At 43.2% G+C, this 20,070-nt stretch overlaps 1 protein-coding gene across 5 annotated transcripts in view; it reads right to left on the bottom strand.

Moving 5' to 3' along the window:
* Positions 1-20,070, bottom strand: part of UBR3 (ubiquitin protein ligase E3 component n-recognin 3) — a 1,992,321-nt gene that overhangs the window by 1,200,822 nt on the left and 771,429 nt on the right. For all 5 annotated transcript variants that reach the window (XM_078681592.1, XM_078681591.1, XM_078681590.1 and 2 more), the window contains one exon: positions 11,446-11,579. In XM_078681592.1, the coding sequence (XP_078537718.1) occupies positions 11,446-11,579 (134 nt within the window). The remainder of the gene's footprint in view (positions 1-11,445; positions 11,580-20,070) is intronic.

The raw sequence follows: 20,070 nt of genomic DNA on the forward strand, positions 1-20,070 counted from the left end.
GGGTCATCATCGTCTTCCTCTTGGATGGTTAGGTACATGTTATATATCTTTTGTATTACCCCCTGTGTTTATTGCCCCACCTATGTACCATAATGATTATGTATTGTATCACGATTTTCTATTGAATAGAGTTAAGAGAACATTGGATATTGATGAAGTCGACGAAACTGACACCTCACTACAACAATATGTGGATTTTAATTTAGGGTTGTTCTCTTTTGTAGGTGCTGCCCTAAACAGCAGGAAAATTAGACGGTTAACGCGTGTTGTGGAGGCAGTTGCTAATGAGACTGCTTCTGCTTTAGGGAATTTAACTGAAGAGCTTCAGATTACAAGAATAGTTACGCTTCAGAACCGGATGGTTCTGGACGTAGTGTTAGCTGATCGTGGGGGTGCATGCCACATCATTGGAAGTAGTTGTTGTGTTTATGTGCCAGATAATTCACCATCTGTGTATGATGCTATCTCTAGGTTGCACAAAATTGCCTCTGAAATTCACACTGACAATGGTACCTGGACTTTTTCTAGCTGGTTTTGGACTCTGCTTAGAACATGGGGTTGGAAACTTAACTGTTCTATGTGTGATTATTGGGATATTTTTCTTCTGTTGCCTATGTATTCAATGTGGTCCTACTTTATGTACTGTATGTATTACGGCCTGTATCCCATTCAAACGAGCTATTGCTAAAAATGTACAGATGAGTAATGCCGAAGTGAAGCAAATATGATGATTGACATTAATGATGAACATTCAGATTACTTCCATTATGAGGTAGCTTCAGCTAAACGCTAAAAGGGTCGTCTGTCGTAATTTGGCAATACCTGAGTTAGTGTTAAGCTCAGCTACACGAACATTTCTATTAACTTGACTAAACGTGTGGGGGCCATTTTGTATTCGGTGGCTTCCATTTTCTATGAACATGCGGCCTCGTGGTCAGCATGCCCTTTCGTCCTTCCTTCATGCCAATGAACCTTTACCCTACCCAGCAACAGGCTATTTTTAGCAATGGTCAGTCTCGCGCATGCGTACATCTGATCTTTGGACTAGAGAGTGGTCACTCCTTAGGAATGTTCCTCCCAACTGACCAGTGGTATTAAACCCCTCCCTCATGTTGTCTGTGTTCCAAAAATGCCCTTATATGTACCTAAAACTGTTCTAATGTATACCGCCTACCTTTTTATTACCTTTAAAATGTATAAAAGAGGTCGCACACCGATGTTCGGTGTGATACTTCTTGCATTGCCGAAGGGTGCTGTAGGAATGTACCACCACCCCATGGGGTCCTAATAAACTTGTCTCTTTGCATTTTCAGTTTCCGTGCCAACTTCTGTTTTATGGTGTGAGAGTGTTTCTGCAAGTATGTAGACCTGATAGAACCCGACACCACACCATAGAAGCCTCTAGTTTGCGTGTGGGGTGTGGTCTAGGGGGAATTGTTAGTGTTCTTTTTGCTTTTGTATAGCATATTTGAATGCACTTGACTATTCACCTTGCAATGCCTAATTTTGATATAGGATTGCCTTTATGTGGTGGGGCAAAAGTGATAAATAGTTGTTTTGTCTTGCGGAAAGGGTTTGTCCTTTATATATAGTAAATAATTGCTCTTCTCATATCTAAAGTGTGTAAAGCACGTTTTGCCACAGAATCTGGTTGAGAGAAGAACACAGGCAACTCAACAGATTGGTTGATATTAAAGGCAGAAAGTACCTTTGGTAGAAATGTAGGGTTGGTCCGAAGAACTACGTTGTTTTGGTGTATTTGTAAGAATGGTTCGTTTTGTATATTTATGCACCTGCTGAGCTTGGACTTTCAGGGCCACACACGACATTGCAAAGCTATTAAAGTCTCTTAGATAAATAGATACTTTTTTTTAGCATTTTAGTTGCAATTACAATAGTGCACTGGAAACAGAGAAAAGCAAAGTGATAAGTATCAGCAGGCATATATATATATATATATACAATGGGCATTCCCCAGTATTTATTAAACATGCTCATAAAACTACATGAGGACAACTTTGCTCAGATCAGGTGGGGAGATCAGGGCCAAAAAACATCTTGTATCTCTGTGAATAGGGGAGTCCGCCAGGGTTGCGTGCTTGCCCCCACTCTATTTTCCTTATACGTTAATGGAGTGGTGGAGCATCTTCTTAAACATCCTGCTGACGCACCTTCCCTGGCTGGCAGGAAAATCCCTACTCTCCTCTTCGCAGACGATACCCTCCTGATCTCAAAAACTCCAGTAGGTCTGCAACGCCTACTCACTGGCTTCAAGGACTTCTGCGACGCAAGAGGTCTATCAATTAATGTGAGCAAAACCAAGTTCCTGGTCCTGAACGCTCGGAAGAAAACTGTCATCCCACCATCTCTGGATTCTGTCCCACTTGAAAGGGTAAAGGAGTTTGACTATTTGGGCATTCGTCTCAGTGATTCAATGAGCTGGCAACCCCACCTTCAAAAGGCATCGCTGACCCACAAGAAGGTGGTTGGGGCACTTTTGAAAGAACAACGGGCCTCGGTTCTCAAACCCATTGGTCCTGTATTGGACATTTACAGGGCAAGGGGGGTGAGCGCAGCCCTTTACGGATCCGAACTATGGGGCTTCCAGAACACAGACCTTTTGTCCAGAGCGGAAAACAAATTTCATAGAGACCTTATAGGCCTGCCGTATAGCACTCCTGTTCTTCCAATCTTTCTAGACGCAGGTACTCGTCCCATAGGGGACCAGGCGAGGTTGCGCCCCCTCCTCCTCTGGGCTCGCATATGGAGGGTACCAGAATTGTCTAGCTATGCTGATGGTCTAAGGGAACTGCTCTCAACACCTGGTTGGTCCAAAATCCGTTGGCTTAAGGAAGTCAAGTGCCTTCTCATCGAACTTGGCCTTGAGGACGCGTGGGCTAATAGATCTGCCCCGCCCAAACAGCAATTAAAGGCGCTATATTGGTCATGGGTGATGGACACCAGAAATTGTAATTCCAAACTCTGTAGAACTTCTGTCGAATTTCTCTTGATCAAGGATGTCCCTTACTGTGAGCCATATTTAGACCTGATTACTAAATCTTGGGACAAGGCACTATATATCAAATTCAGGTTGGGGTTACTGCCAGTGGGAAAACTGATTGCCAGCTGGAGGGGTTCGTCGCATTTATCTTCTTTTTGTCCTTTTTGTAATAGTAGGCTAGAGTCTGTGCCCCACATACTTTTCGTGTGCCCAGCTTATCTTGCCCCGCGCCGCATCTGGCTAAAGCCTTTGTGTCAGAGTTTCGGAACTAGATCCCATCTTGAGGCTCTACGAATTTTAAGATCTGACCCCTGCCCTCTGTTTGCTTTCTGTCTTGCTAAATTTCTGGCTTGGGCATGGCGGATCCGTTCATTGAGGCTATCAACAGTACCCTAATAGCCAGTCCATATCGTCTTCATGCAAATAATGAAATGAAATGATTTAGTATTGTACTGAGTTTTTAATATTTTAATATATATGTGTTTTTGTAATGCTTTTTAAGATATGTGCAATATATCGAAATAAAGCTTTCAATCAATCAATATATATATATATATATATATCTTTCCCATGACATTTTTCAACAATATTGTAATGGTACATGCCGCCCCAACATAAGTACTTCGAGTCCCCCAAATATCAATACTCTAGACTTTTTCCAAGCATATATGGAACGAAAGATAAATACACACATCAGGCCAGCATACACTGCAGTCATAGTAACGGAGCAAATTACTCTCCAAGGAGGTGGGCCATGTCATTCCTGTGTGACCACCTACCCCACTCCTAATGGAACTATTCCACGATCTGCTGGCGCAGAGGGGGTCAGTTGCTGGGCTTGCAAATACACCCTGAAGGGTCCCCATACATCTTTGGGCCTGGAGGAGGGGGGAGTGTTGATGCATAAAGGTAGCTGTTCATTGAGCAAGATGCCATACTCTTTGGCCACCCCTTCACAGAGGGAGTCGTCCTGCCATCCCATTGAATTGCCACCTTCCTTTTGGCCAGGAGTAAACTAATAGCAACAAAGCTGCGCACAGCCAGTGGGAACTGTATAACGTATCCCAGCAATGCAATCTCGGGCAACGGGGACATTGGCACCTTAACCATTTCACTCACTTTCCCATGTATGGCCCCCCAAATGGATCTTTTATGGTTAGTGCATGAAGCTCACCCACTCTCCTCAGAGATGTGATAAATTGTATTTCACATTTATGCAATGGCTCAAAGGGTGGACCCATTAGCCTGGTGAGGATAATATTGAGATTCCACACTGGAGCAGATGGAAGTCTTGGAGGAATGATTCTTTTAAGTCCCTCCATAAATGTTTTAATGACAGGCATTCTAAAAGGAGACAGATGTTGTCTGTTCTGTAGGTATACAGCTACTGCAGCAAGATGTAAGCGTATGAAAGAGTACAATGAATTGGAACGCTGCAGATGTAGTAAATAGCAAATGATGTTTGAACTGAAGCGTTCAGTGGATCTATTTGATTGTTATTACAGTATATCACAAATTGCTTCCACTTTGCTGCATAGCATGCTCTTGTGGTAGGACGTCTAGCCTCTCTGATAATGTTCATGCAGTCTGGCGGAAGATTAAGGTAGCCAAATTCTAAGATTTCAGGTGCCAGATCGCAAGGTTAATATGGCTGGGATCTGGATGTCTTATCTCTCCATGGCTTTGATGAGAAGATTGGGAGAGAGGTGAAGTTTTTGGTGAGGAACTACTGAGAGCTCCAACAGGGTTGTGAACCAGGGTTGTTGAGCCCAAGTGGGAGCAACTAGGATTAATGTCAGGGACGCATGTCTGAGCTTCTGAACCACTGATGGAATGAGTGAGAGAGGCGGAAAAGCGTAGGCACATATCCCTGACCAATTCATCCAGAGTGCATTGCCCTTGGACAATGGGTGTGTCTGGATGCGAAGTTTGGGCATTTTGCATTTAGGTGAACAGATCCATGTCTGGAAATCCCCACATTTGGAAGAATGGGAGGAGAACTTGAGGGTGGAGTTCCCATTCGTGGATCTGTTGTTTTTGACGACAGAGCAGATCTGTAATCGAATTGTTTACTCCCGGAAGGTGTTCTGCAAGGAGAAACATTCTGTGATGTATGGCCCATCTCCAGATGATTTGTGCTGTGATAGCTGGAGAGTGTGTGCCTCCCTGTTTTTGTATGTAGTACATTGCTGTCATGTTGTCTCTTACGGATCAGGACAGCTTTGCCTACTAGATGAACTTGAAACACTTTGATCGCTAGAAAATCCATTAGCAGCTCTAGATGATTTATGTGAAGCTGCATTTGCTGCAGGCTCCACATGCTCTGAATTGTATGAGTCTGGAGATGAGCTCCCCAACCAGTGAGCAATGCGCAATGCCTCTGCTGTTAGCACTATCTGTGGAACGGGGTGGATGAAGTGCTGCCCTTTTGAAAGGTTTTGGGTATTGCACCACTGCAGAGAGCGATGGGTGCTGCCGTCCACCATCACTAGATCTGATAACAGACCATGAGCCTGGTTCCATTGACGTGCTAAGCACTCCTGAAGGGGACTTATGTGAAGTCTTGCGTAAGGGACTATTAGTATGCAAGACACCATCATCCCTAGTAGCTGCATAAACAGTTGAGCTGGCAATGAACGTTGAGGTTGGAACTGGCAGAGTAGAGTCTGCACGTTGCGGATTCTGGCTGGATTGGGATAGGCCAAAGCATTTTGTGAATCTATTGTGGCTCCCATATACACCTGTGAGTTGGATAGCTGTAGATGTGACTTGGACAGGTTCACTGTGAATCCAAGATCAAGGAGCAATAGCACTGTTTTGTGAGTGTGAAGGAGACCGCTTTCTTGCGAGCTCGCTTTTATGAGCCAGTCATCCAGATATGGGAAGACGTGAATGTGTGGCCTTCAAAGATGAGCTGTGACTACTGCTAAATATTGATGAAAACTCTGGGTGAGGTAGTTACTCCAAATGGGAGCACTTTGAACTGATAATGCTGCCCTGCTACTATGAACCTTAGGTATTTGCGATGAGCAGGATTATTGGGATATGGAAATAGGCGTCCTTTAAGTCCTGAGTGGACAGAAAGTCGCCTTGTGGAAGGAGCGGGAGCACTTGTTGGAGAGGGGGCATGTGAAAGTGGTACGATTGAATATATAGATTTAATTCTCTGAGGTCTAGTATAGGCCTGAGAGAGCCGTTCTTCTTGGGAATTAAGAAGTACAGGGAGGGTACCCCGGTCCCTTGATGTTTTAATGGGACTGGTTCTATTGCTCTTTTTTCTAACAGGGAGAGAATTTATTTTTTCAAAAGGGTACGATGTTCCTGTGATATTGTATGTGATCTTCGAAGAATGTTTGGGGGAGTGTCTGTAAGTTCCAGGCAGTAACCATATTGTATAATTTGTAGAACCAATTTGTCTGAGGTGATAGTATTCCAGACAGGTAGATATTGGGAGAGATGTCCCCCGACAGGAGTGGAATGATCAGGGGTAGCAGAAGGAAGTCACTGCTTGTTGTTTGCGGTGGAAGTGCGTGTTGAGTTGCCTCTGCCCTTACCGTTGTTTCCTTGAAACCCACCTCTAAAATAGCCTCTTGGTGTGGGCGATTGGTTGTTGCCCTTATAAGAGGAGGAGGGAGTCTCTGCGGATATATTCTTGGAGCCAACCCTGTAAAAGGATGGATGAAAGGATCCCCTGTTTGAAGGTAACCGCAAAGTCCCCATGTACTTGGCGACCACAGTGTCTTTCTTCATTTTTTCCTATGAAGTGTCAGCTGCTGGGGCAAAGATGTATTCCTTGTCAAATGGTTGGTTGAGAATAGAGGCTTGCACCTCAGGTTTAAATCCTGAAATTCTCAACCAAGCATGAATGCGTGGCAGTACGCTGGTATTTACGGCGCGGGCTGCTCTGTCTGCTGCGTCTAAGGCATACCTGATGGAGGTATCTGTGATTAATTTACCCTCCTGAATAAGGTCATTAGCCTTTGATTCATGCTCATCAGGCAGCAATTGCATTAGCTTCTCTAACTCATTATAATTAGCCCTATCGTAGTGAGCTAACAAAGCTTGAGCATTAGTAATACGCCAATGATTGGCTACTTGCGACGCTACCCTTTTGCTCGAGGCATCAATTAATTTGGACTCCTTATCAGGAGGAGGGGCTTCACCTGTGATCTGTGAGTTAGCTCTCTTGCGAGCATTGGAAACTACCAGAGAGTCTAAAGGCAGCTGACCCTTGATATAGGTGGGGTCAGTAGGTGTAGGTTTATATTTTTCTCCAACCTGGGTGTAATGATCCTTGCCCTCACAGGATCCTTAAAGATCTTGTCTGTGAGCTTAAGCATCCCTTTAAGCATTGGCAGAGTATGAGTAATTTTCTGAGAGGAACTTAGGGTTTCGAATAAGAAATCCTCTTCTAAAGCCTCCCTATGCAGCTCCACCCCATGATAATGAGCAGCCCTTTTAAGCAGCTCAATGTATCCTATGTTGTCGTCGGGTGGTGAGGGTCTGGAGGGATATAAATCGGGGTCATTATTCGTGTCTGGGTCAGTGTCATAATAATCCCATGGATCAGTATCTTGTGGCCTATACTGATTCCCATCCCCTCCATCCTGTGCATCAGGTGATAGTGGTGGTAGTGAATTTGTGGGTGTGATGAGTACAATTGGATCAGTGGGTGAAGAAGGTGGAATGTAAGGTGGAGAAGGGTTAGTACCCTAATTTTTCTTCTTTAGAGGAATGTGGGAATCCTCCAGCAGGCCCATTTGCCTTTTTTCTGGCAATTTAGCATGGATATGCCCAGTGTCTGGATTGATTACCAGTTTTTTCTGTTTCGGATCCAAAGATGGAACGTCGGACCGATGCTTTTTTGACAAAGTCTTATCTTTGGCCGCCTTTTTCGATGTCAACATTTTCGGCTCCAAGGTCTTTGGCTCCGAAGATTTACTCTTTGATAACGGTGGAATGGTTACCACGACACGCTTCGGCACCGAATGTTTCAGCTCGGCACTGGTATGGGGCCGACTCAAGCTTGAAATGGAAGGTTTTCCTTTGTGCTTCGGTGCCGGGCCCGAGTGGGGGCGCTTGAAGCTTTTTGTCGGTGCCGACCTTGGCCCGAGGGCAGAGGAGGGACCTGACCTTTTTGTGTAACAAGTGGTAGGAGAAAGAAGTCTCAGTACTCGCGATACGTTGACCCAGTGTTACTTGGTCTTTCGTGTCGGAGCCGGTTTCAGACACGGAGATGTGTTCTTCCTCTACTTCGGCTTCCTGTGTGTGGGATTGCTCATGGTCGGAGTCCTCTCCGAAGAGATCCGATGCGGAGCTGCTTTGTTGATGCATTTTGTGAAGTCGAGCCCAACGGTCACAAAGCGTTGTTTTAGATCATAGCGATCTACACGCATTGCAGTGTTTTTATCGTGTTCCGGGGATAGACAGAGGTTGCACACTACGTGCAAGTCTGTGCGCAGAAACTTAGAGCACACCCGGGACAGAGCTTGTATGGGGTCCGTTCTATAGACTGCTGGCGAGTCCCATGCAGGTAGGCCCAATGGCCCCCAGGAGTCTTCCGATTGAAGGTCTTTGCCGAAACAATACGCAGAGAATGGGTAACTCGATCGAGAAATAATACCGTCGACTGAAGTGGACTGTGCATGGAAGGGAACCCGAGAAACGGTGCCGAACCGGAGCGCAGCAATTGACATCCGAACACGATGGCGAAAAAAACAATCTAACAATAGAGTCAATGCCCATGCGCACTATCACCGAAAGGAGTCACCTACCTTGTGACTGGAAAAGACTTCTTCTAACAAAAACAAAGTGCAAACATCCAGACCCAACACTAGATGGCAGGCTATGCACAGCATGATCTACAGCTCACATGTTCGAACAAGAGGTTTTTGACCAGTCCTGTTAAAACCTTCATCTACAGTTATACACCCGTACAGCCACCCACTCCAGTGCTGATTGAAGGTGAGCAGTCATGATGTATCACTGCAAATTCGCCATTCCCAAACTTGCCTTGTATCTTGGCAAACAGAGGTTGTCTTCGCTAACCTAAGAGAAATATTATTTCACACAAAGGCCAACAATTTCTTTTGAATTTACCTCAGGTCTTTTTACAGAAAAAACAGGGTGATGTTTGAGCTACATAAAGCAATTTAGGAAGAAAGTTCATCTTTAAATATGAGTATATGCCAGTTTATGAAATTTGCTTTTTGCCCATCTGTACAGATCGTTATATGAGGTCTACTAAAGACGGGTATTAACATTAGACGCAATTGAAGTTACATTCGGAATATACACTCCTTTATATCAGGAGGAAAGGTATTAATTGTCTTTATAAGCTACTTTTAAAGTTAGAGGAGAGAGATTTCTGACCGCTGAATATGATGCTTCATGGTATTATGTCAAAGGAAGATGGGGAAGCCTTCATCTGTCACTGGGGCATTTGTATCCTTATTTGAATGCTACATCACAAGCCAGAGATTTCAATTCCTCAAGAAAATGGTTTCTCTTTTGAGATGGGACAGATCTGGAATGACATACCTCAAAAGGTCAAATATGTACACCTGCAATTTCCAAGGTAAGCGTAACTGTGGGGAGTTGAATAGTACTTGTGGTTTATGAGCCTTGGGTTAGTAACATCACTAACACCCAAGTAGAAGTAAGGTACGTTAGAATTGGTTAAGAGTGTCTTGAGATAAAACCAACCAATGAAACGAAAAATATTTCTTCATTTCTATTTTCTATTGTGGTCTGTCTGCTAAAGAGTATAATTGGTATTGTGTTTCTTGTTATGATATATCAGACAATGTTACAGAACTTGTGTAGAACTACTACGAGACCTGGGTAATGGTGGTGTGTGCCAATGTCTGGAGTACAGTGTCCAGGATTCCACACATAATATCGTGTGACTCTGACAGATAAAAGTCCTGATAAAATGGGTATGGGTAATTCATACGTACATAGGTCAATTGATATGCCCGTGAGGTTTGCTTTTCTCATAGTAACAACAGCTGTCAATGACAGACTATTACAAATCCCTCGGCTGAACTATATTAAAAACCTTTTTTAGGAGCTAGGGCACCCAGAATATTTCAGTTCCCCTGATAAACTGACGCTAACCAGCAGAAAAGCTCTAAAACAGGTTTGTTTTTCCATGTTTAAGAACCATGGACTTACCACTGAGCTTACAAAACCCAGTGTTCTCAACAATCAAATGACGTTGGTTACTTATGATATTCAACCATATCCTATTTTTCTACAAAATGCTACACAGATTCTTTTTGGCAAAATTCAGGCTGAACACATTCCATTGACTGATCCAAGACAATTGATTACATGCCCTTGTGATAATCTGTCAGATCACTGTGCTATGTATACCATGTAATTTTGTACATTTTATAAGACTGAGGAAAAGTATTTTATTACCATTTATGTGCGAGTAAAAATGTGCACAATGTCGCCCAGGGCATGTTTTTACAACCATTGTCTAAGTCTCTGATTATATCTTCTTATTTATCATCAGTGTTTAAACAGAGGAAGCTTTTGCACATTTGTCATGATTCTGATATTTTATGACAAATTAATATATTCAGGTCTTTTTTGCATTTTTTCTGATTTACTGTGTATTTTCTTTTTAAAAGAGTAAAAAGAGTAAAAAGTCGAGTTTGCTATATAGTCAGTCTAAATGTAGGATCCCGAAATATGCCATTCCTCTAACAGAAAGACAGTTATGAGCTGGAGCAGTTTTTGGATGAAATTGAGCCGGTAACTGCTAGGAACTTTACTAGAAGTTTAGATATGGGTCCCTCACTCTCTCTTCTTTTACAGCCAGATGGAGGTGTACATCGAGTTCCTATGCCGAGACATGTGTATCATGCTCTGAAGGGAAACAATTGAGCATGTTTTATTCTTTTGCCCAGCAGATCAATGTAACAGGAATTTTGTACATTTGTCCAATCTGTCGTAATTCTGAAACCAGAATGATAGAGCGGCCTTGAAAATTTTAAAAAGAGACACTAGCCAGTGTGTAGTGTTTGCAATTTCACGATATCTGTTGACTATGTTGAGGATTAGGCAAGATAACAAAAAAAGTAAAAACACTGCCCATCCTTGCTTAAGGTGAAAAGAATCAAATTAGTATACTTTTTGATAAAGTTTCTATAGTGCTATTATATTTTTTATTATACTGGGTTTAATGATGCATTTATGTTTTAATGTATTTATCTAATTTTATTATGATTTTAAATTTGATTATTGTTATCGAATTGGAACAATTGGACTTCTTAGCAGCAGGAGAGAAACATTCTAAATTCTCTCCCACAAAAAATGGTGCAAAGCAATTTGTGAGCAGTCATATTGTGCATGAACAGTTATATTAAAACATTCAAAATAATAGAACACTATTGAAGATACAACAATATCTTTCAGCCATTCTGGATTTTTACCTAAGTGTAAGCGAAGACTTGACAGAATTACAAGAAATGTTAGGGCTCCTTCCAGCATAGATCGCTCATTCTCGGGATCAAGGACTGTGTTTTGGTGTTGTGATGCCATTGTTAACACATCAACCACCTTAAATCTGTAAAAAAAAAAAGAGAAGACACAAATTGAAAGAAAATTCACAAAATTAAAACATAAAACGATCACATACATTAGTGACTTTATAAGCACGTAGTAATGTCGGGCTTTTAAACACAATCACAGACACACTGCCTTGTTCAAAATATGTAAGATTTTTTTAATGCCATGCATTTTTTTCAATGATGCCGCAAGGAGATTACCTTTATCACACAGTGTCAACGAAAGGTTTTATGAACTAAGCCTTTTTGCATTCAGTAAGCCTGCATTTAGCAATATCACAGCCATTGCTGCCACAAAAAGGAAAGTCACAAAGTACAAAGAACATATTGTGAGTTGGAAATTACCTTATGATTATCAAAAAGCATTTTGTAGCTGGTTATGACGTGAAGGACGAGGGGGTTTGAAGAGGGAATTCCCCTCTTCCTTCTGAATTGCAATGGCATATATCACTCGTCTGAATGCAATTTTGGTTTCAAACCACCAATGAAGTAGTGACCTGTCAAAGCAAGCAGTAACCATTCACAAAGTGTAGATATCCATAACTGACAGCTTCTCTTTGTGAATGCAAAGTGCATGCATGGAAGAGGGATACTGTATGCGACATCCTTCCCAAGATGCTATTCGCTGAATACTGTTTGCATGTAAATATCCTCCATATCCTCCATTCAGCCCAATATCAAAAATATCCTTTTTTTAATACCAGTGCTTGGACTTTATTCTTGTGTCTTAAGTTTAATTTAGAATTTAGAATGTTAATTCTTTTTCAAATAAGGATACAACGCAAATTACCTAATGCCACATAACATTCATGAGATCTCTATGTAAAGAATTCATGAGGGGGCGTGTCCAAGATAGCCTAGAAATAAGACATATTTCCCTCCCCTCTCACCTGGACCACCTGTTCTATAGCTCACATCTGACCAGTGAGGGCTGGAAAGGGATAGATTACATCCAAAACTGTAGTGCACTGAGTTCAAATTCAAACCTGACTAGATGAGAAAGCTTAGGAACGGAAAACAGCAGGTAAAAGAAGGCACAAGGCAGTACAGGGAGAAACCTAAGTAGGCAGCACCTGTGTCGTTCAGCGTCAGAAGAGAATGGGACTGGGTGATAAACAAGGCAACACTTCTTGCTAGTGTTAATGCTGAGACCTGGGGCGGTCACCATACCACTGGAGATCCCGAAAGTGAATGTGACTATAGTGGAGATGCACAACAGCAGAAAGAGGACTTGGAAAGACAAGCCAAATGCAGTCGGGACCCTGCCCCAAAATCCATGCTGGAAAAGAGCAGCATATCCAGATTGTAGGAAAGTAGGACCCCGTCACTGTGCTTTCTCCCCAGATTGGCTACTGGTGTACACTTACAAGTACCAAGTATATAGTACTAAGGTACTCAGGGCATTGATACACCAGGGGTCCCCCATGGGCTGAAGTATGTATTGTGCCACCCATGGGAGACCACTCAAACTGCCATAAGCCTGCATTGCAGCCTATGTAAGCTGGTGCTAGCACCATTTACGACAGATATAGGTTTCCCTATATCTGAGGTCACCGCACGTAAAACCTATAAGTCACCCCTAAAGCAGGCCTTTCAATCCTGAAGGCAGGGTGCTTGGTTCTAAGTGTGAGGGTGCCCATGCATGAGCGGGACACCCCTACAAAATTCAGAGTCCATTCTCCCGGGTTGTAAGTGTATCAGCCATTACGATATGTAGAGTGGCCAATCATCATTATGCAATACCGAACTCTAAACTGGCTGTAACGAACCCGGTCATGTTTGGTATCAAGCATTTTGGAATCATACATATGTAAATGGTGTGGGAGGTATGATTCCATGCATTGTAAAGCTACTCCGGGAGGCCCTCAGTGCTCTCAGTACCAGTCTTCAAGCTCCGGACAGCACAACATGGCTGCTGCCGACCAGAGACACGATTCGGCCCTCCTGCTGCTGAGCTAAGCTCAAGCAGGGGAAGCTGGGACAATAGGTATCCTGTCACAGGGAGGTGTGAGCACCTCCCTGACAGGGTTTAGTGTATTGGGACAGGTTGGGAGCACTTGCCAGCACCGATAAGTCTGCTTGAGGGGCATATTTGGTACTCTCCATGCATAATCCAGTTCAAACAAGCTCAGGGAGCCATTGGTTCCCGCTCTGGCGCGAAACTGGACAAAGGACATGGGAGTATCCTCCCCACTGTCCGAACCCCTCCACTGGGAGGGAACCCTGAATCATCCCAACCTGGTACACTATTCAGATCAAGACACCACTTCATCATCGACCGTCTGAGCATGCTGGACCTTGCTCTGGGCTCCCGAGACTGTAACTGGGAAGACTCCTGCTGCTCCTGGTCTTGTCGTCCTGCTCGTCTGCTGCAATGTCTGTACCCATGAAGGAGTCACTTCTTGCATCTGCAGGCACCACAACGAAGCTGCCCAGTCTGCTGAGCCTGGGCTTCCTACGAAAGGCTCAGCAACACAGGTGGTGGATCTTAATGTTTCTCAAGTCCTGCCCTGTCCTCTCACCAAGTTTGAGGCTAGTATCCATCGTCAGAGCCGCAGAAACCAAACCCCTGTGCACCGCGTCAACCTGCCGTAGCAAAGGCTTATTGGCTTCCTTCTTCCAAGATCTTAGGGCTTCAAGTAGTCTCAACCTCAAGCATCTCCTGTGACCAAGATCTCCGTACTCACCGCATCACTTGCACCGTGGGCCTGCATCTTTGGTGAACTACTCTAGGCCCTCTTGCGGCTCCAGTGCCTCCGGCCTCAGGGTCCTCTTTCTCCGGCCTGAGGGTCCTCTTGAGGGTCTTCCTTGATTTCAGCGGGCTCCCCTGATTGATCACGGCCTGCTCTGAGTCCCCTGCTTGTGGCAAGTCAATTGGACCTTGCTGGTCCTAACACTTCACCTTTTTCGCTTTCCACGTTGGTTGCTGCTGCCAAGGCTTATTGGTGCTCCCGACGGACACCGAGCCCTCAACTCTAGAAATCAGAAGTGGGACAGCTCGTGAACAGCTCCTGGACTTCCACAGCAGGCCTGGTCCGCACAGCTGCAGTGCCAAAGTCAGCTCTCCTGCAACACCCGACATCAATGGGCATTTGTCTTCCATGCCTCCTGGTCACTCCTGAGTGGGATGGACTCTGTCCCCTCACCTTGCAGGTACTTCTCCTTCTGAATCCACCTTTGGGTTCCACTGGACACTTTCACCTTCTCCAGCAGCGGCATCTTCCTGAAGGCATCCATTGGGTTTGACGGCGGTTTCATACCTATGCACCTGGCTTGCCTGGTGTAGGTATCCTGGTTCCTAGGGTATCCACGGGTGGGGTGGCTCACCAACCTGGTCTTCCACTGGGTTTCTTCATGGTCCGCTAGGAAGGTCCTTCTTTAAAATTACAACCGCCGCTTACCCATTGACATATTGAACCCGCGGTCGTGTTCCCACTCGGTACACGGCCTCCGTGGGCTTCCTGGTTACTTACCTCAGGAGGTTCCTTGGGTCCCCGGCACTTCTCCGTCTTCTGGGAATATTCCGGACTTAAGTCGTGGTTCGCATACCACTATTCTAGTATATGGTTTGGGCTTCCCCTGGCGACACTGTGTATTTCGTGCTACTTACCTGTTTTCTCTGCAAAGTATTATGTGCATTGTGTATATCTCTGGGTAGGTGATATTTGTATGTGTTAGTGAGTGTCTTATAATAAATACATATTTTTATAACTACAATGTGTGGCTCTTTTTCATTTAATCTATACCTATAAGATTATGGTCTGGTAAAACAACCTGCTTTACACTCCTTTTGGACTAAGCCTGAAGGCTGCTCTCCACAGCTACCACTTAGAGAGCTTCCTAAGGTTGTCTAAGAGCACTAAAATCACCATAAGGGTTGTCCGGATTGGTCTAGAGTGCCAACTTACATAAGTGTGCACCATATACCAAGCCAGCTTCTCACACAGAGGATTTCGATAAAGGGGGTTTTCAGGATGTGGAATGACCGGGGAGCAACAGCGGGTGCAGAAGAGACCAGAAGCAGTAACGAACAAGACACAGAGACAGCAGAGTATGTAACTCGGCGGAACATGGACAGTATATGAAGAGAGGTCAGGTAAACAAAACAAAAAAGCCCTGCACACAAAAGTCAGTGCCTCACAGAGGGAAGAAGCACGTCTGGCAAAGACAAATAGCAGCAGTGGGAAGCCCTGCAGCAGCACTCTGAATATGGTGGATGCCTGAGAAGGCATGCCCAAACTAAGAACCCCACCCTGCCCATACAACAGAGGCCTGCTGAGTCACGATGAGGGCTTTAACAAAGAACAGAGGGCAAATATGTGATTGCTTGAGCAGTGGTGCCCAGGAGCAAGAGGAGTCAAGGAGGGTAGAGAGAATACATGAGAGAATACTCTTCCAGGAAGTGACAAATAGGTGTAAGTAAAACTATTCTGGTATAACAAGAAGGGAAAACCATACTGAAACAAGATACTTTCTACCATAAACAGAGAAAGCAAGGAACCTCAATAAAGTAAAGTGAGGTAACACCCATATTGGGCCCAAGTAAACAGAAGCACTTGCATGTCAGCACGAAACCCAAAGCAAGACCTTACATGTAACGGACAGTAAGATTTAGACATCAAGACACAGAGCCAAGTCAGAGCAGAGGGGCCTTACAATCTCACTGACGGGACACAGTACAATACACAGAGCCTCACCAGACATTATCACAAGAGTACGCCAATTTCAAGTAAAGGAGAAAACCATGGTAGCAGCAAGAAAGGAGAAATAATATTTGAAGGTAATAAACTTACATTATACCAAGATCTCTGGGAGACAATCTTGAAGAAAAGTACAGCCTATGAGAAAGTCACAAAACATCTCCAATCTATACAGAATCCCTACAAATGAGTTCACCCCTTTCAGCAAATCTGTACTTGTAAGAGAGATTACTGAAAGAAGCAATAAATACCAGAAGACTAACAGGAGGGGGTAAAAGAAAATGACTCTGAACACATAAGAACTACACCATTACGGCAGACGAACAAATTGAGAATATTGGCACAGGTCAACTAGGTGACATTATGTTCTCAACACCAGATAAACAACCGTAATCACCAAATAAACAAGATGAAGATAAGTAAAGATAACTGAGGAAACATGGTTGCAACAATGGCATGATATTGACAGAGGTCTAAGATGACCGATATCAGAACAGTTGGGGTGACAGGAGGGAAAGAGAACAAAAGAGTATGCACACATTTGACACATCCACTAAAATAGTACAAAGAGCAGGTCTAAGCCAAAGTGCTCACAGAACTGCTGGATCACTAAGAGTTGCAAAAGGAATAAAGGTGCATAATGTTGACACTGGCATGCTCAGGTTGTTCCTGGGTCTAACAATGACAGTCTTCTGCCTAGGAGCAAGACTCAGAAGATGGATCATCAATAGCTACAAAAAACCAACAACCATGGTCAGCTTATTGGCACCAGAAGTCATGTTAAGATAGATAGAGGCACCATGCATGTATGCCCACTCTTTTCTCTGCTTTCTGCACTCTCGGGCATTATTAGCAGAAAGACCCGAAGAAACGAGAACATTGAGAGTAACAATAGGAGAAACTATAAATAAGCTAGCAATTTATGTGGATGAAATCATAACTATGACAGACAAGTTACTTACCTTCGGGAACGTCTTATCTGGTAGATACATAGTCTAGCCACCAATTCCTTACCGTAGAATTCTCCCCAGGCACCTGACTGGATCCGGAACATTTTCCAGCAGAAACTCTGTGTGTTGGTTGAGGGACTCTGGATGTGATGTCGACATAGTCCATATCAGCACATCCCTGATTAACTTCAGTGCCAAAACGCGGAGCCATCAAGTTAGCAGTTTGACAAAAGGACGCATTCGTCTTTGAATTAACCACTACAAGTGGTAACATACTAAATATATATTTATTTTTTTATTTTTTAAATGTTTTTATTAAACCAAACACTTCATCGACAGTTATGACACCAAGTAAACAGTGATTATACATTTCTATCATTGTACATCGTTGGATACACCTCTCTTACCAGTATATTACTATCACATTTTTCGGACACAGTTATATCATTCCTCGCGGTTGTTTCACTATCCTATTCCCCCTCCACCTCCTCATCCGAACTGTCAACTACAGTTAATTTTCTTTTTTAAAGTAAAAGGATCTATTAGGTTGGAAGAAAACTGTTTGCAGAACGGGAAGCATGGGTGGGTCAGTAAATCAGTGGCTAGACTATGTCTCTACCAGATTAGGAGTTACTGAAGGTAAGTAACTTGTCCATCTAATAGAGACATCTAGCAACAGATTCATTATCTTAAAATTAGATACCAATGCAACACCAACCATGGAGGTGGGTCTGTAAACTGCCCTTGCCAAAAATTCTGATCCAATGAGAAAGAAAGACCCAGTGGAATGAGAAATTAGGCGAGTATAAAAATACACCCCACCATATGAACCCTGGAAGAACCACAGATAATAACAGTAAAAATAGACACCTAAAGATATCGGTAAGTAGAACCCATGGCAATGGAAAACATAGTAAAAATACATCAATTAATACGATCCCATATTACACAAACACAAAGTGGGAATTGAAACCATGAATAGCTGGGCCCCATAAATAACAGGACCACAGAAACCATTACAGAGCAAAGCTCTACATACCCACAGCAATTGATAGTATCTGGGGTGAAAACTCCAAGAAGAAACCTTGAACACACGTTCAATTAGGGAAGCAGAAGGCATGCTTCCACTACATACCCATAAGGAATAAACAAAAACAAGTCCCATCCTGGAAAAACTCCAGGCAGTGGAGCCCCGCTAGAAACACCCAACAGGGAGGACCCACAGCGAGATGAAGAAGAAAAGCAATGCATCTAGACATAGCTCCAAAAGTTGACACAGAGGCAGTGTTACCCAAAAGAAATATAGGCATATAAATATCGAGAAACAGATACATATATACCCTTGCCTAAGACATACTCATATCTACAGAACATTGCAAACCAATAGATACCTAAAAATCTAGGTATGCACAAAACCTATATATATATATTGTGCTCGAACTTTCCATATTCTCAAAGAAAAGGTGCAGCACTCAAGGAGGGGTTGTGAAATCACGGTATGATTTATTTAGGGGAAACTGCACAGACGTGTTTCGGCGTGCTGCCTTCGTCAGGGTGTCAATTGTGTATATATATATATATATATCCCATAAGCGAGTGCGATGCACCCGCGGCGCCTTTCCCAGCCGCTTGATGAAGGCGGTCCTTTTTGCGAGGCAGGCAGCCTCTTAATATCTTCAAAAGAATCGTGTTACTCAACAGAACACGAAAGCAAAAGGACACACCAGAAGTCTGTGCAGTAATCGGAGGTTTAATTCAACGATGGTCTTACAGGCAAAGAGTTGATTTGCCTGTAAGACCATCGTTGAATTAAACCTCCGATTCTTTTGAAGATATATATATATATATATATATATATATATATATATATATATATATATATTTTTTTTTTTTTTTTTTACACAAACACACACAAAGATGCATATATACACATCCACAGATAATACAGTGATATATAAAATATATAATTGAAAGAGAACGAGCATCACTACGGTGACATTAATGAACATAAGTAGTATGAGGCTGAGCAATTAGCAACACAGTACAAAGGAATAGAGGAAAAGATAGAGAGGGGAAATCATACCCCTCAACAAAAGAAAAACCAGCGAAGCATAAGAAAGTTATGCTAGCCGATAAGAAGCCTGAATAATGGACTGTTAAAAACCACATCCTGCAGAGAGCAACAGGAAATGGAACCTTGCCATATATAATACAAAGGTGAACTAGATCTAAAACAGGCCAAGGTGAGTAAAGGCCAATTATTGGATGGTCGAGACTGTCAAAATGGTTAAGGATATCTGACAATGCAGGAGCCAATGAACAAGTTGATTAAAAAAAAACAGTCCCGAAGGGAAATTAAGCTACATAAAGCTACATAAAGCATACGGTCCAAAATCGTGAACCAACAATGAAAAAGCCAATCGGAAGAAGAGGCAAATGAAATAAACACAATATATATTCACAGGAGGACCATCAGTTCCACAGAACAAAAGTGACTCTCAAGGCAATAGAATCCTTAAGACCAGGCTATACGAAATCGTGTAGCACAAACATAACCGTCTATGAAAGATCACCAAAGACGGACCCATTGGTTAGAAACCAATAGTAGGACCAAGAATCCATATGCCGATGGATGAAGCCATTAACTTATAGAACGAGCATGGGGAAAGAAGAGAAATATAAACATCTTGCCATGCAACAAGAGGCAGCTAGCTAAATACGTTGTACATATGCAACAATAGTACTCAGAACAGTCAGAGCAAGGACACAAGGCTGGTCGTTAAAAGACAGAGATACAGAATTTGAAACTCTCATGCACGACCACACAGATAGAGAATGTG

The sequence above is a fragment of the Lissotriton helveticus genome, chromosome 3_1, assembly GCF_964261635.1.
Source record: "Lissotriton helveticus chromosome 3_1, aLisHel1.1, whole genome shotgun sequence".
NCBI lineage: Eukaryota > Metazoa > Chordata > Amphibia > Caudata > Salamandridae > Lissotriton > Lissotriton helveticus.